General features: G+C 37.8%; 1 protein-coding gene across 1 annotated transcript in view; it reads left to right on the forward strand.

Annotated features, from left to right (window-relative positions):
- The first annotated feature begins 2,001 nt into the window (after positions 1–2,001).
- Positions 2,002–15,281, forward strand: part of LOC139685907 (histamine H1 receptor-like) — a 372,789-nt gene continuing 359,509 nt past the window's right edge. Inside the window, exon 1 of the mRNA XM_071583042.1 lies at positions 2,002–3,440. Coding sequence (XP_071439143.1) covers positions 3,111–3,440 — 330 coding nt within the window. The 5' untranslated portion in view covers positions 2,002–3,110. The remainder of the gene's footprint in view (positions 3,441–15,281) is intronic.

Raw genomic sequence — 15,281 nt, forward strand, 5'->3', positions numbered from 1 at the left:
AATGCAATGATATTTCTATTAATTCTATCCTAAAGGATTATTCATAGCTTTCCAAAAAATTATTTCGGTTCATCATAAAAAAATTGCTTCTAAAATGCTCCGTGGAGATTGGAAAGCAATTAGTACAAGTGAAATCGAAATTTATTCGAATATTTATGATAACAGCGAGTTACTCACCTAAAAATTGAGTCTTACTAAGATTTGGGAATATATCATGCACCTAAAAAATTCAAAGAATTTAGTTAAAAGCGGCGACATCATTATCAATCATGACTTAGGATTGTTAAAATGTGCATGGGTTGTGTTGTGGAATGAGAATGTTGGCGAAGCCGTTCGATCAATCACGGAAGAGGAGTTCCATGCTGGTTTTCCTGCGGAATGAGAATTTATTCCGTTAATTGGGCGCACGACCATGCACATATTTGAAATAGAAGTCTTATTCAAATGCCAATTGGAGCAAAGTGGGCCATTGCAGACTTTTTAGAAGCCAAATACTACTAAGAACTTGAATTTTAATCAGTGTTTTCATTTAATCTACGCAAATATCTGATTTTGTTTGTGCCAATTTCCAAATTAAGCGTCGCGAAACAACACTTTCAGCTATAATGCTTGCATAATCTATTTTGATTTCATCTACATAATACCCCGTAAACCGTTGCAAGGACTTGTGGCCGGGGGTGGTCGGTCACCAGCCATTCTACGTAGATATATATCCTCAATTTCCTCATGCACCTGGTCAAAACTGCGTGGAAAGGGGGCAAAATGTTTACAAATGTAATAATTCCAGGTAGTTAATTTTTTAATCTGCCAAAAATATACACATATGGGCACTGGCGTCTGTTATGGTACGCTATGCGCTATCAAATTATCGGTATGGTCAAATTCTTGAATTTAGTAACTCATTTTAGAGATCAATAGAAACATCAAACGACAAAATATTTTTTTCCATAAGGGTTAGAATGTAAAGTTTTAGAATAAATATTATTTTTGTGTTCATGAAAGCGTTTAAATGTAAGCTCTAGGATTAAAATAAGTATCTCATGGAAGGTCCTAAATTCTCTTTGTATTCGTACATCGGATAAGTGAGGTAAAATTCAAAGTGCACATTTCAAGCAATCTCTTTAAATATTTACTGCCTCATTCCTTTTAATTTAACTAATCTTTTTTTTAACCATTTATCGTTTTATTTTAAAATGAATTATTATCTATGACATTTATGGAGACATTTATACAAAATAAATGACGACGTTACCTATGAAGCTTGAAATAAGTTCTAATTAAAAAAAAATATGTGTAATTAGGTGATAAATTCGGTATAACTCTAAATTAAATTCCGGCACCAATCCGTTTTTATCACATGAGCAACATTTTCCGATGACGGTATCCTCGAGCAAAGCCAAATATGATGAAGTATTTGTAATTTATTTCCCTCATTTTTTCCCCTCATACCTTCTTCTATTTAATTCACTTTTTTTAATAACTACGAGTTTAATATACTTATAGGCGCAAACTCATTGCCAACTCTGTTGGAAGGAAAATAGATACGTTGCTGTCATCAATTTCCTACCCCTCGTAGCCACGCGCAAGTCACTCGAAAATGGGTGGGGTGGCCCCGGTCGGAGCCCACCACCCGCCCGGAATATTCTCTCACCCTTTCTCCACCTTCCTTGGGTTCTTTCATCCAACGCCTCCTTCTTCCCACGCCCCAACCCCTCCCAACCAACTGCCTTTCTGTGCCCCTACCTCATCCTCTCTCTCAAATTTCCCCCTTTTCCTCTCCTTCCACAGCCTCCGTCCGCGCCCTCCTCCCCAAAAACTCTTCCGAGTCTGCGTCGTCTACCGATGCCGGCGCGTGGACCTGCGCGAGAGTCGAAACCCCCACCCACAATGCCCACACCCCACCCAATCGGTAGGTATACACACACCGCGCACCGACCGCCAGACTAGTGGCGTTTTGGCCGCCGCGGCACCCTCAACAGTTGCCGACCCGGCCAATCCGCCCGGCCCCCCCGCCGGAGGTGTCCGTCACTCCCGCCGCGGTGGCGCGGACTACTTCTCTTCCTCGGCCCCTTCCTTGTCGGGCCTCCCGAGATCTCACCTGGTCCCGCGGGCTCATCCCCGCCCCCGTCCCCGTCCCCTATTCCCCTTTCCCTAAATCCCTTTTCCCGAAACCATTTTCCCGAAAACCTTTCCCGAAACCCCTTTTTCTACCCTCCGTTTCTCAAACTTCAGCAACTTTTCCGAGACGTGAGTGTGTCCGCCAGCCCCACTTCGCATATTTTCCAGGTGTCCTAAGCCCGAGGGTACCTATTGATAGCCCTAGAGCAGTGCTTCCCTCTGGTCTTAGTGGTCGCTCTTTTCATAACATCGCCAAAACGACGCTCCCTCTATTCTCTATCTGCCTCTCTCTTGCCCTCCTCCATCTTTTTTTCTTGACTTATTTTCCATATTTTGGTTTCTTTCCCCCCGGAGGAGGTGTTCTTGTGTTTTTCCTTCCCCCAACCCAGCAGTATCACTCTGAAATTCTTTGTCTTGAGTCCTCTCTGAACCCGACTGAGTGCTCTCCAAACAGCCCTTGTATACTTAATATCACTGTCTCCATTCCCACCTGTTCTTCTAAGAAAGGAAACTGCGGTTTTCACCTGAACCAATTCATCTATCCCTCTTGCAAAGATAAGCATTTTCTCATTTATATCTACCCGGAAAAAAAGAAGAACAACTAGCTTTCAGACACCGTAAGCTTAAGGTCCCAGGCTCGTTACGTTACATCACTCGCTTTAACGTCTGTTTTATTCGGATTGCAGGGTAATCACAGGCACACAGTTTTCTTTTTTCACCTACCCCAGCTCTCACACATTCTTTTTCCGTACGGATTCGTGAGAGAAACCCTTCTTCCGTCCGAGAAATGTCTTCTCCTTTTTCTCTCAACCTTCTCTCCAAAGGGCTGTGCCCCATCGCCACCCGTCACCACTACCTTCAGAACGGGGCCACTGTTACACTCTTAGTGGAAGAGAAGTCCTCTGTCGCGGCGGGAGGGCGCCGCCGACCCTCTAAGGATAGAGCCTGAGGGCAGACGGGCGGTCAAGCTGGCTCCCATAAGGAGCTGGCACATGGCCCTGGGGCTGGAGAGATCTCCAGTCCCGAACGAGACCACGTGGGCCGACACGGAAGAGATATTGCCGGGCCTGACCGAGGCCACAGACGGCGTGTCGGAAGCGGCCGCCTTAGAGCTGTACGCATCCACATGGGCGCCATGTCCCTGGGCCAACGAGACCGGCTCGTCGATGGTAGTACGGCAGGGAGGAGAGGAGGAGGCGCAGGGCCTGGCACTGTCCCTTGCAGTGCCAATGGGCATTGGCATGTACTTGCTGAGCTTGCTGACCATCGTGGGGAATGCAATGGTCCTGCATGCCATCCGGACGGAGAGACGGCTTCAAACGGTAAGCTTAGATTTATAAACTTTTGAACGGAGTTTTCTTCTTCTTCCCTTCCCTTTTCCGCTCACGATAGTCAAGCGAGGACTGTAGACTTTCGATCATGGAGTTGCGGGATTACTATTTAGCTAATGTGCCAACTTATCCCACTTGACGACCAGTGTTTTTAAGTTTATCAGCGCGGTAACTGAATCAATTTACAAGGAAGTGAAAGGGAAGGGGCCAAAGCGTGAAATAGAGAGAATGAAAGTGGATAGAATGAGCAACGTGAGGGATCTTTTGACAATAGATTGAATAGTCACATATTCAGGAGATGGTCCGGTGAACTAATAGCTGTAAATACCAGATCAATGGAGCGCTTCTATTCTGCCACCCGCGAGCGCGTTCTCATTAGAACTTCCTAACGAAAAAAATATGGTGCGAATCAATTCTTTATCCGTAATTTTAAATTCCTAATTGTATGCGCTTATTGTGTTTTTTTTCTCGTGAAAGTAGCCTCGTTAGATCCCTAAATTCTTAAACTCGATATTATTTACATTTGAGATTCACGGAGATAAATATTACGCATTATTCGGCGATCTTTAGTAATGCGCAAAGTATGATGAGGTGTGAAAGCGTGACGAGTGGTTTCATATTTGCGTATGTAAATGTGTAGGGCATAAATAAAACGTCAACCTTGGCCCCTCATTACATTACCCGGGTGCCCAATGACATTTCTTTTAGTTAGTTGACGTAGAAAATCTGTCTGAGAATTTCAGTCGCATTTGCATTCACTAACTGAGAGTTGAGTCTCTTGAAGGTTGACGTAAAGATTTTCAAAGGCTTACTTTTCTCGCAAAAGAGAAATTCGTTGAAACGTGATTGAAACCTTGTCAACCTTCTTAAGTTTAATTATTTTTTTCATTGCATGTATATTCCTTATATTCCAATTTTTATCTCATTTCGTTTTCCTTACATAAAATTTTTAAATGTCAAAGGATTATTAAACGTTGTAAAATTTTTACATAGGGAATATTTCAAAAGAGAGTAACTGCCCGATAGGTAGGTTATGTAATTAACAGTGGCTTTGAATAATCTATGGCGAGGAGTCTCAGATTTTTTCTGATAGATTCTTCGTTACGAGGAGTCAAATTCAATTGAGACATTAATTATTCTGGCATCAGCTAATCAAGATATAATTCACTTTCTCAATAAAAATTGGTGAAATAGGTGGGAGTGGGACTTGCTAATTTCGAGTAGGCAAATTATTCCTGATTTTACGTATACCGCTGAAGTTCGCATGAATAGTATTTGAAATGATACCTGGCTGACTTTATTATCTGAAGAAAATAATTCTGGGGATATATCCCTTCAAAAATCTATTCAATATCTTCTAATTTTTCTTCGATTGTACCGATGATTGATAAACGTCATAATTGAACGTTAACGGCGCTATGGCAGGTGTACACAACCTGTGACCGATCCTTTTCTTCCAACCGTGCTCGCGTTAATTTAAATATAATCGTCTGGTAATACTGCCTATTTGTAAAAGTGAGGCGTGAATAATGCGCATTTTAAACATAAATAGAATTTAAATAATGGAAAAAGATATAAATACCAAAGAAATGCAAAGTTTGCTTTTTATCGGAAAAGGCTCACGAATCGACCAAGATGACCGGAACAAAAACGAGCAAAATTAACTCACAAACAAATATTTGACTATTATTTAGAGGGAAAAGTAATCCACTAGATGGCGTCAAATAATTCCATTTTTTCAATTGTAAAAAATCCTCTTGTGTTTCGTGAGCGATGACGACACGAAAATTGTTGATAAAAGTTATAACTTCAATTTATTTCAAAATATTATCTATTATTTCCCATCCAAGTTTTTCCATAAATTTTATACCGCATGCTTAACTTGAATTTAAAGAAAAAGATTCAAGTCCAAATATTTCCAATTTTATAGGCTCCTTTCGCTGATTATGTATGATAAGCGGCTCTCGACGGATTAGGATATAACGTAAATGTGAAAAATTTTCTGGATTGTCAAGAAAAGAAATCTTATTTCATTGCGATGATAGTTACAAAGATGACAAATTTAAAAAGGTTATAAGTTACACGGTTAGGGATACTTAAGCTACTATTTACTGCCAATACTTGCTTTATAATCTTTGCTTTATGTTTTGGTATGCAACCGAATTTTTCTATGCAGATTATCTTTTTGAAGATATTTCGTCAGTGTTGCTGAAATTTTCATTGAGACCGAACCGTATCAATCAGATCTTAATATGCATTAGTGAATTCATTCATACTACGGCATTGTCACCGTGTTCGTGTTAAATGTGGAACATTTTCGCTCTCTCTACTGGACGCGTCGTTTCTTCGTCGTAGACGTCCACCTGGAGACGCATTCAGGATATCTAAAATTATCGCTTCTTTAAATCTATTTTAAAAGTTAGGAAGTAGGAATGTAAAATGTAAAAAAATTGAGGATAAATACGAGATGTCTGCTTCAAGTCCATCAGCAAAAAGTAATTGCGGAATGCAAGTCGCTCTCATTTCTCAATGATTACACGTACTGTTTCAACCTGTTTCATAATTGCGAGTGCTTTCAATGCTCGTGTCAGAGTTCAACGCATTTGAATTTTAATTAATAATCACTCGCCAACACATTAATGATATTAATTCTTAGAAGAATGTCGGAAATGCATTCAAGAATTGCTTTTGAACAGGTTTCCACGATTAATTACCGATTATTAATTATCAAAGAGGTGACCTAAGAATTAATACTTCTCAAAATGTAACTAAGTAGTGATTCAATGGGTATTGTATTAACCAGAGTCGTGATGATCAAAGCGTAGTTGTCATTCACACTTAACATTTAAAAAAAAATCCATATCGTGCGCTCGGAAAAAATAATTCCATTTTTTATACCAAGGTTAACTCCTTTATTAAACATTATTGGCTGACAAAAAATGTTTTCAAGAAAAGTTGTCTTGGCTCTTTTCCCTTGAATGTCAAAACTTACCGCAATCCATTTGGTAATAAATGGTCACTCTATATCTGGAAGGAAAGGGTTTCCTAAATAAATGGTAATCCGATCGGGAGATCATTTATTCCTACAATAATCCGTTTGCTTGGAATCTGTCACCTTTCTGGGTTTTATGATCCGAGAAAAGGTAGTAAGGCGAAAGTAATATTTTAGAACAAAATCATGGTCAGGGCTTTCTTTGCCTATTGCTTCTGAACATGACACTTTCGTAGCATATGTTGGCAAATATTTTCAGAAGGAGCGATAGTCTGGTGGGTCACCAGTAGCTTAGCTGCATCGCCCCTCGGCACCCTCACTTGGAGATAGGTGCCATTTTCCCTAAAAATTTCGAAAGGAGAGCAGGAATTAAAAGGATAATAAATGATGAATTTCAAGTCTGAATGACGAGGCATTCGGCCGTGTACTCATGCTCGCAATTAATGCATCTAAAATTCGCGGAGAAACTGGGAAGCAGGTGCTATACGTTTTTGATTTGTAAGGGTGCGAAGGGTCCCCTATTAGGGAGGCCAAGCATTTTAGGAGGAGTTAGCTAAGATGACGGTCCATACAATCAATTATCCGGAAGCGGATCGGAACAAATGAGTACGCTCATTGTGAACAATATGATAAAGGTATTAATTACCTACTACTCACCATACTCAACCAACTCGCACTTGATCAAGAACTATACGCAATCCCGCTCATTATTAGGCGAGTGCTAAGCTTCCTAAGACCTGAAGATGACGTTGAACGTCGAAACCCGGGTCGTATCACAATAAAAATTCTGTGGAATCACAAAGTTATTATTTTTCATTTCCGAGTGCTAAGCTTGCTTTTTGCTTCTCTTTACTTAAAAAAAAGATTAAATCCTTCCCTTTCCTCCTTACTGGCCAAAAATATAAATTTCCTTCATTTCTTTCCCAATCATTCTTGCACTTAGTCTATGCTGCGGTGCATTACTATCAGTTTGAAGAAGCTTTTCTTACTGGAGCATCACAGATAGCGATGATACGGATTTGGTAAAGGTTATTTTTGCATATCCATAAGAATGCGAGAAGGAGTGCAGGAATAGATTTTTAAAGTGTCTTTTGCATGAAAGTCACGAAAGTATGAGCTTTCCTGTATTAACAAACTCTTCTACTAATTGCCAGGTGCACCTCATTTAGAAAGCAATCGGTGCCAGTGGGCATGATGTTAGCATGTGCAATATTCAACAAGCATCGGAATCCCTAGTTGCTCCTGGAAAAGAATATTTAGCGTAATAGCAGCTAGTTAAAAGAAATAATAATTTTTATTTCATCACTTCAGCACGCTTACCTCGCAAATGACCATAAAGAGTAATTGTGAGTGCAACTATTTCAAACGACTATTTTCTTTTTTGAATTTTATACTATTATTGAAATAACTATAACTTATGATTAACGCGGCCCAAAGGATACCTTGGATTCATGACTCTTCCCAATTTTCTAAATGATCAACTCATAGCACTGGGTAATGACATACTTTCATCTTTCCCATTGTTGGAAGTCAATGCCTGGACTCTGAAAAAAAAAGAGAATTCTCTTTCGAATCTATTCTACGATAACTCAAAGGCATAATTTACTGTGGTATTTATGCAATAAACTTTACCTTTACTACGTTCTTGTTGCCGCCTTGTCTCTTAGCAGCAGTAGCATAATGACCGATTGAATCCGGCCTCTTTAATGATTTGTGAGCTATTAAGCATGGTCACGAGTAGATCAGTATGCACTAAGTGATATTTTCCAATTAAACCCGAGAAACCAGAATGATAAGGCCGATGAACGCCTAAGTGTACGACTTCGATCGATTTAAATCCAAAACTGATAAAATATAAAATTGAAAGAACGGTGAACGTTATGACACAGAGCGGTTATTTAAAGATGTTGGTAAAGCGATTGGTTAAAATAATTTGATCTAGCGTGTTGGTTGCAACTTTTAGAGAGAATGTAGCACGATTTAAAATATTGGATAATTTTAAAGTCTTACTTATCAAAAGTAGCGTTAATTCTTACTACGAGGGTTGGAAACTTTTTCCTTGCATGCTTCTTAATTAATAATATTAATGGTTCCATAGCATACGATTTAGTTAAAATTTTCCATTTTCACGCTGTAATCAGCTCATGTGCAAACAATAAATTATCATTAATTCGGAGAAGCGATTATCAAGAGTAGATAGAATCTCTTACTTACAAATTCAGAGATTAAAAATAAAAAAACAGCAAAAACTCGTAGCAAAATTAATTAGCAGTCGAGTATAATATGAAAACTGATTCAGTGGTGGAGAATGAGCATCTTTCTCATGCTGATTCATAATGCTCATTTGACTCAAGCGCCGTCAGATGCCGTTGAATGCCTTAAAAAATTCTACTAAAAATAAGTTACCTTCTACGTCCACCTGCTCTGCCGTCTTCGAATTTCTCCCGATAAACCTTCGTCTTCCCTAGCCACGACTAGAACTTCGTTCATTTTCATTTCTTTCTACTCTATTTTCTCATCTCTTCAGGACACCTAGATCTCAAGGACCTCCAATGTACGCTTATGCTATGGCCTCTGCGACGAAGTTACCGAGGCGTAGAAAACGACGCTCCGTATTAAAAAAATGTGATTATATTTTCTTTATATCTTTAATTAAGGTGCGTATCATCAGTTTCCATCTCTTAGGAAAAGCTTGTTTACAAATGGCAATTTTTCTTTTAACGTCCATAGTACTCGGTCGAAGTTCATCTCCAACATTTCCAAAATAGATGAATTCTTATGCCTGTTATAATTTGACTCAAATTAATATGCTGCAAAATTGTCGCAATACTGGAATTTCCAAGAATGGGAAAAGAGCTTATGGGACTACTAATTAGCTTGCGATATTTTCCGGTTCATAAGCGTGTGAAATTCTCTCCCAAGAAGGATGTAGTTTCGTAACTGTAGACTTAAAAGGGGAAACCTATAGTTATCATATTATTAAAACGTACCCACAGTTTTGTTTTGCTTCAGGGTCTCCTCACTGCCCCGAGTTCTTAAGAAAACATTTCTGCTAATTATTAATGTATCCAAGCATCTTTTGAATCTTGGAGTTTAATGAAAAACTGAGATGCAACCGGAGGTAATCTTTACTCAGAGCTGTAGAACAGAAGTCTTTTCCGAAATAAGATTTGGCGTGTCAACATAATTAAATTTGTTGTTTCGATTAGTTGGAAAATATTTTCTGGTCATTCAGATACATAACTACAATTACTCCTTTTTGAAGATTTATTTATGCAGTGAAATACTTTGTGAACTAGATGAGTGAGTAGATAAATATTATATCACATTAAGAAAATTTTAACAGCCAAGCAGGGATTGTTGGCGGGTTAGGCGGTGGAGAAAGTTGTTTTTTAAATTTTAATAAATCTTATTTGTAATAAGTTGGATTTTATTTACCCTTGTTCAGTGACCGGGATTCTCATCATACTGAACCCCTGGCTCCACGCTAACTTCCTCCGAAACTAATAATTTTTCTCACGTCAGCACACTGCTCTCGATGTGATGACAATAATGCAACGTTCGAGGGAAAATTCTCTGTTACCTTTCACAACATTTATTGGTCACCTCTACCAACTCGAAAAACGACCAGTGAATACCCTGTGTGGAGATTTGGTGGATTGTTTCGTTTGGATTGATAAAGCGAACACTTTGGCGAGACTCCGACCTTCCTAGTAGAGGTGTCTTTAGTAGTTTACGGTTTTATAATACGGTACTACGGTACAAATAATTGTGGTACTTTGCTTTCTTCATGTTCCGAAAAAGACAAATGTTGAGGGACTATTCATCCACCATTAACAAATAGTGTGCCTACATGAAGAAATTTACGCTCGATTGTAAATATTAATCTGCCATTAAATTTTTATTTTCTTTTCAAAGTCCTCCAAAGACGTCCTGGAGATAAATAATACAGTTTTATAGTCCAAATGTCGAGTTAAAAGTTTTGATCCCCCAACATTATATATATATATTTAGTCCAGTGAGTATAGCGTTAGACTGCTGACCGGAGCGGCCAGGGCTCGATTCCCAGGCAAGGAACTCTGGGTACCTGCAGCTCCACCCAAGCTATGTGATTTTTCGGGTACCAGATCTTCCTGGGAAACCATAACCGGCGCAGGGGAAGGAACTAGCTCCCCTACCCTGATGTGTGAATTGCAGACGCCGTCGGGCTTAGCACTGGGTGAACTCTACCATCACCCATACCAAACCGACCTTCGGGTTGATTACTGTATTATATATAATATATATATATATATATACACACACACATATATGATCATGTGTGTATGCATGTATGTTTATATGTACATATATACACACACGAATAAGTGGGCTTTTCAATTACTCCCTAAGAACGATTGGGAAATATTTTCGGCTCGATACACTTTTCCAGATGGGCTCAAACTATATTAAGCCGTCAAAATAGGATATCGAAAGGTCCTCAAAATAGGCATCTGTGCTAGCGAATATCTTCTCTTTCGACATCCATCGTTTTCGGTCGAGCCATATTTTCCAGTTAGGAAATAATAAAAATCATTGGTAGCCAAATCTGGTGAATATGGTGACTGTGGCAATAATTCGAACCTTAATTTTATCATTTGCGCCATAGAAACTGCACAGGTGTTGTGCACTTGTGTATTGTATTGATGGATGAATACTTTTTTCTTTGGCAAATTAAGAAATTTCTTCTTGAAATCTTTAGTCATTGGGTGCGATGTATTCATGCACTCTCCATTGAATGTTTGTCTTTTTTGATAGTAATCTCTTTAGATGCTTTGATGTGCGTCAAGAAACCGTGGCCATCACCTTGTCGGTCGATTTTACCGTCCTTGCCTATTCAGAGCCGGATCGACATTCGTAACCCAATGCTTTGTGTTTCTAAAGTCGATTTGTTTCTTTGTCTATGGAGTGTAATAGTATAACTAATAGTTTTTTGTCCACAGCTATGTGTCGATGCAGAAACCCGTAAGGCTTGCGACGGAAAAGCACCAAACCAGCCTCCTAATTGACCACGGGATTGCAATTATTCTCCTCTGAGATCAAACGCGGAATCCGTTTCGCCGAGGTTTTTTTCACTCAATTGTTTTAAAAAATGAAAACACTGTACCTAATTCCACTGTAATAGTGATGTTTCTGTGGCCTCAACTCTTCCGCGAACTATGATTCATTGAGCATAGAAAAATATACTCGGGGTATTCTGGCTGACATTGGGATTTTGGAGACTGTAAAAGGGGTAGATGTTAATCAAGAGAGGAATAACGTTAGTCAAGCGAGGAAGGGGCAGGAATAAGATGGGGATGTTAGATAGAATGTAGGGTGGGAGGAATTATGCAAAACTGAAGAGAAGCTTATTTTAGTGCTCGATGTATTTTGATTGGAGAGACCAGGATATTGTCACTGTGCCGTTTGGTAGCTTGAGTCAATAAAAAAACCTTCCTTAAGGGCATCTCAAACTTGTTGCTTGTCGATTGAGTTGTACATTAATAGGCAAAATTTGCAAATGACCTTTGACAAAATGAGAAAACTTCAAGTAAATAATTATGCATCGATTAATTTGATTTTATAACTTAAGTTGAAGTGGAGTAATAATTGGAGTAAATTACATTAAAATTATTCAAAAGATTAATTTTTCGTGGTTATCAGGAACATTATATTGATTGCCATTTAATTGATGGTCTATTTGATTATCGCCTCAATGGGTTGGGGAGATGGAAGAATCAGGGCAGAGAATCAATTCAAAACATTGAAATTTCAGTGACAATATTATTCGCATTACATTAAAAATATAAAAACTAGTTTGTAATAGCTAATTAATGGCAGCTAATGAAAATTTAAAATGATTCAAAAGATTGAAGATGTAAATTTGCATTCAGCTCATAAGATCCAATTACATTTGCGTTCTCGAGTGCTAACAAGCACTCAAGCATATTATATATATATATATATATATATATATATATATATATATATATATATATATATATATATATATATATATATATATATATATATATATATATATAATATGAGTTGGCGAGATGGGTTCGATGAAATGTAAATGATTTGGCCCAAATAAAGATACTCTTGGGAAAAATATAAGGAATTAATAACTAAAAGCATTCACTTTGTCGTCAAGTTACAATGCGTTTAATGAAAATCGTTTTTCCAGGAAATCTTTTTTGTCAAATTGACAAAAAATTGTAAACAACGGTTAATGAAAAGAAATCTATCTTAATCCAGGATCACTAATAAATTCTGACGCGAATGGATTCTTACTTAATTTTCATTCGGTGTACTTTTCATCACAAATTTCATTCCAATGAAAAGTATTCCACACTTATCTTTTGAACATGCTGGAATAAAAGTTCTGCTTACAATAAAATTAATTCGAGTGTTTAATTAGAGGAGTCTTCTGAGTTGTGGCTTATCAATCGTTGATTAAGACTATCCATAGTTAATCTTAGATTTAGGGATAGGATTTCGGTAACTCTTAACAACTATAACATGTCGTGCAAATTTCCAACAGCCTTAAATCACCAGCGTGGCAGGTTGGAATCTCAAGATGCCACTTGATGAAATCGCTAAAGAATTATATATATATATATATACATATTCACGCACACATATGTTATGATAATGCATACGATGGATTCGTTTTTAAATTCATTTTAACCTTCTCTTGGATCAGACATGGCGGGGAAGCGGGTTGCACCGAGGAAATACCACCTGAAAATGAGAAATAACTCTGCACTGCATTGAAAATATTTATTGCCTATTAGTTTTTTGCGTTTCCTGTGTTTCTTACGGACGGTTTAAATTTCAGAGCGTTTTGATTTTTGATCACTTAATCGTGTCGTCTATCTTAGTCTCAGTGATGTGTATGATAAGATTTACAGATAACCTTATCAACCTTTGCAAGTTTGAGTTATGGAAAGACATCCAGTGAAGGGCAAATGTGGAAGCAGGTGCGTGCACCATACTGGGATGTCACTCTCTAAAAATCATATTACTATGAAAATTTGCAGCAAATCGTGGAGATGAAAACTACACCGAATGAAAATTAAGTAAGAATCCATTCGCGTCAGAATTTATTAGTGATCCTGGATTAAGATAGATCTCTTTTCATTAACCGTTGTTTACAATTTTTTGTCAATTTGACATAAAAAAGATTTCCTGGAAAACCGATTCTCATTAAACCCATTGCAACTTGACGACAAAGTGAATGCTTTTAGTTATTAATTCCTTATCTTTTTCCCGAGAGTATCTTTATTTGGGCCAAATCATTTGCGTTTCATCGAACCCATCTCGCCAAGGTCTTTGAATGCCATCACCGCATTTCCTTATAAGACTGAGACCCTTAAAAACCTTTCTTCGTCCCAGCGTGGCAGGTTGGAATCTCAAGATGCCACTTGATGAAATCGCTTCCATTTAGACTGGCATACCTTGGCAAAAAGTGAATCTATTTCGTCCAGCTTCATCCTCTCCTTTTGGTCTCACGCCTCCCCCTTTCATCCGTCCCCTCCCCACTCATACAGGGATGAGATTGCCTTAACGTTTTACTTTCCAAAATGTTGGCTACATTTTTTCCTATCACCCTTATTCCAATACCACATTCTTACTCCATCTGTTTCAATAAAGCAATCGTTTTAACAACCTAATTAAATGGAGAGATGTTTTATTGTTTCTCAATCACGCTTAGAACTTAGATAATTCCAATTAACCACAGATAATTCCAATTAACCACTGTAGCACTTTCTTCGGTTGATTTCTTGGTAAGTCGGTCTATTTCACTGAGAGGTGAAACACAGTCTTTTCATGTAACTGTGCCAACTGCATTTCATTTCGAGGCGTTAAAGGAAAAGATTTATCAAACGGTAACGGGAATCCAAATTGATCGCACGTAATTTAGAGTAATTTTCCGTTAAACCCTAAATGACTCGGCTAAAAATTATTTTTCTATTAATCTTTTATCAATGAATCAATCTATTAGTTCTAGGGTTAAGATAAGAGCGAAGAGGAGTTGTCACACAGTATTTAAAGCCGCTGGGTAGCACAAAATATTTATATTTCTTTTGTTTAATTACAGGAGTTGTTAATAGACGAAATTTCTTTACAGGTTTTTAAAACTAACCTAGATTCTCTTAAGAGAGCTTCATTTTATCTTCCCAGTAGATATCTCATTAAAACTTGCTTGGTCCCACCATATTTAATATAAAAATTTCATTTCCCGCAAAGCATTATGACATCATATTGAATTTCGGAAATTTAATCTGATTTATGATACTGCATTTGAAAGTTCGTCATTGAATTTGATATTTTTTACGCGTATGTTGGTCGTTTATACAGGTTTCGTTATTTGCGCTAGCTTTGCTTCGCATCATAATATTGCGTTCATCCAATGCCCCTCATATTGCTATTTTAATGAGACCAATAATTAATTCAAATTGTTGGCTAAATTGACTATTTAATTACTTCCAATTCCTCAATTAGTTTCATGTCTACTTTAGCTCCATGAGAATAGAGGTATTTAGAATTTTTGATTAATAAAATATATCATATGATATTTGCAAATAGATTAAAAAAGAGGAATATTAAATTTAACCCTCATTGCAAACTTTTGCTTTTACTCACACTTTTTGCTTCGTTTAAAACCAATGAAAGGGATTATGTGAGATATTAATCCAGTCAGTATATAGTATTTGTGATCTACGCTGGATATACCAGATAAATCAGGTTGATAAACTGACTCCTTACTTGAAATTATTGTATTTAGGATGGAACAAGATTTATTAGGATATTGA

The sequence above is a fragment of the Hetaerina americana genome, unplaced genomic scaffold, assembly GCF_022747635.1.
Source record: "Hetaerina americana unplaced genomic scaffold, ioHetAmer1.1.p SCAF_12, whole genome shotgun sequence".
In the NCBI taxonomy this organism is placed as follows: Eukaryota; Metazoa; Arthropoda; class Insecta; order Odonata; family Calopterygidae; genus Hetaerina; species Hetaerina americana.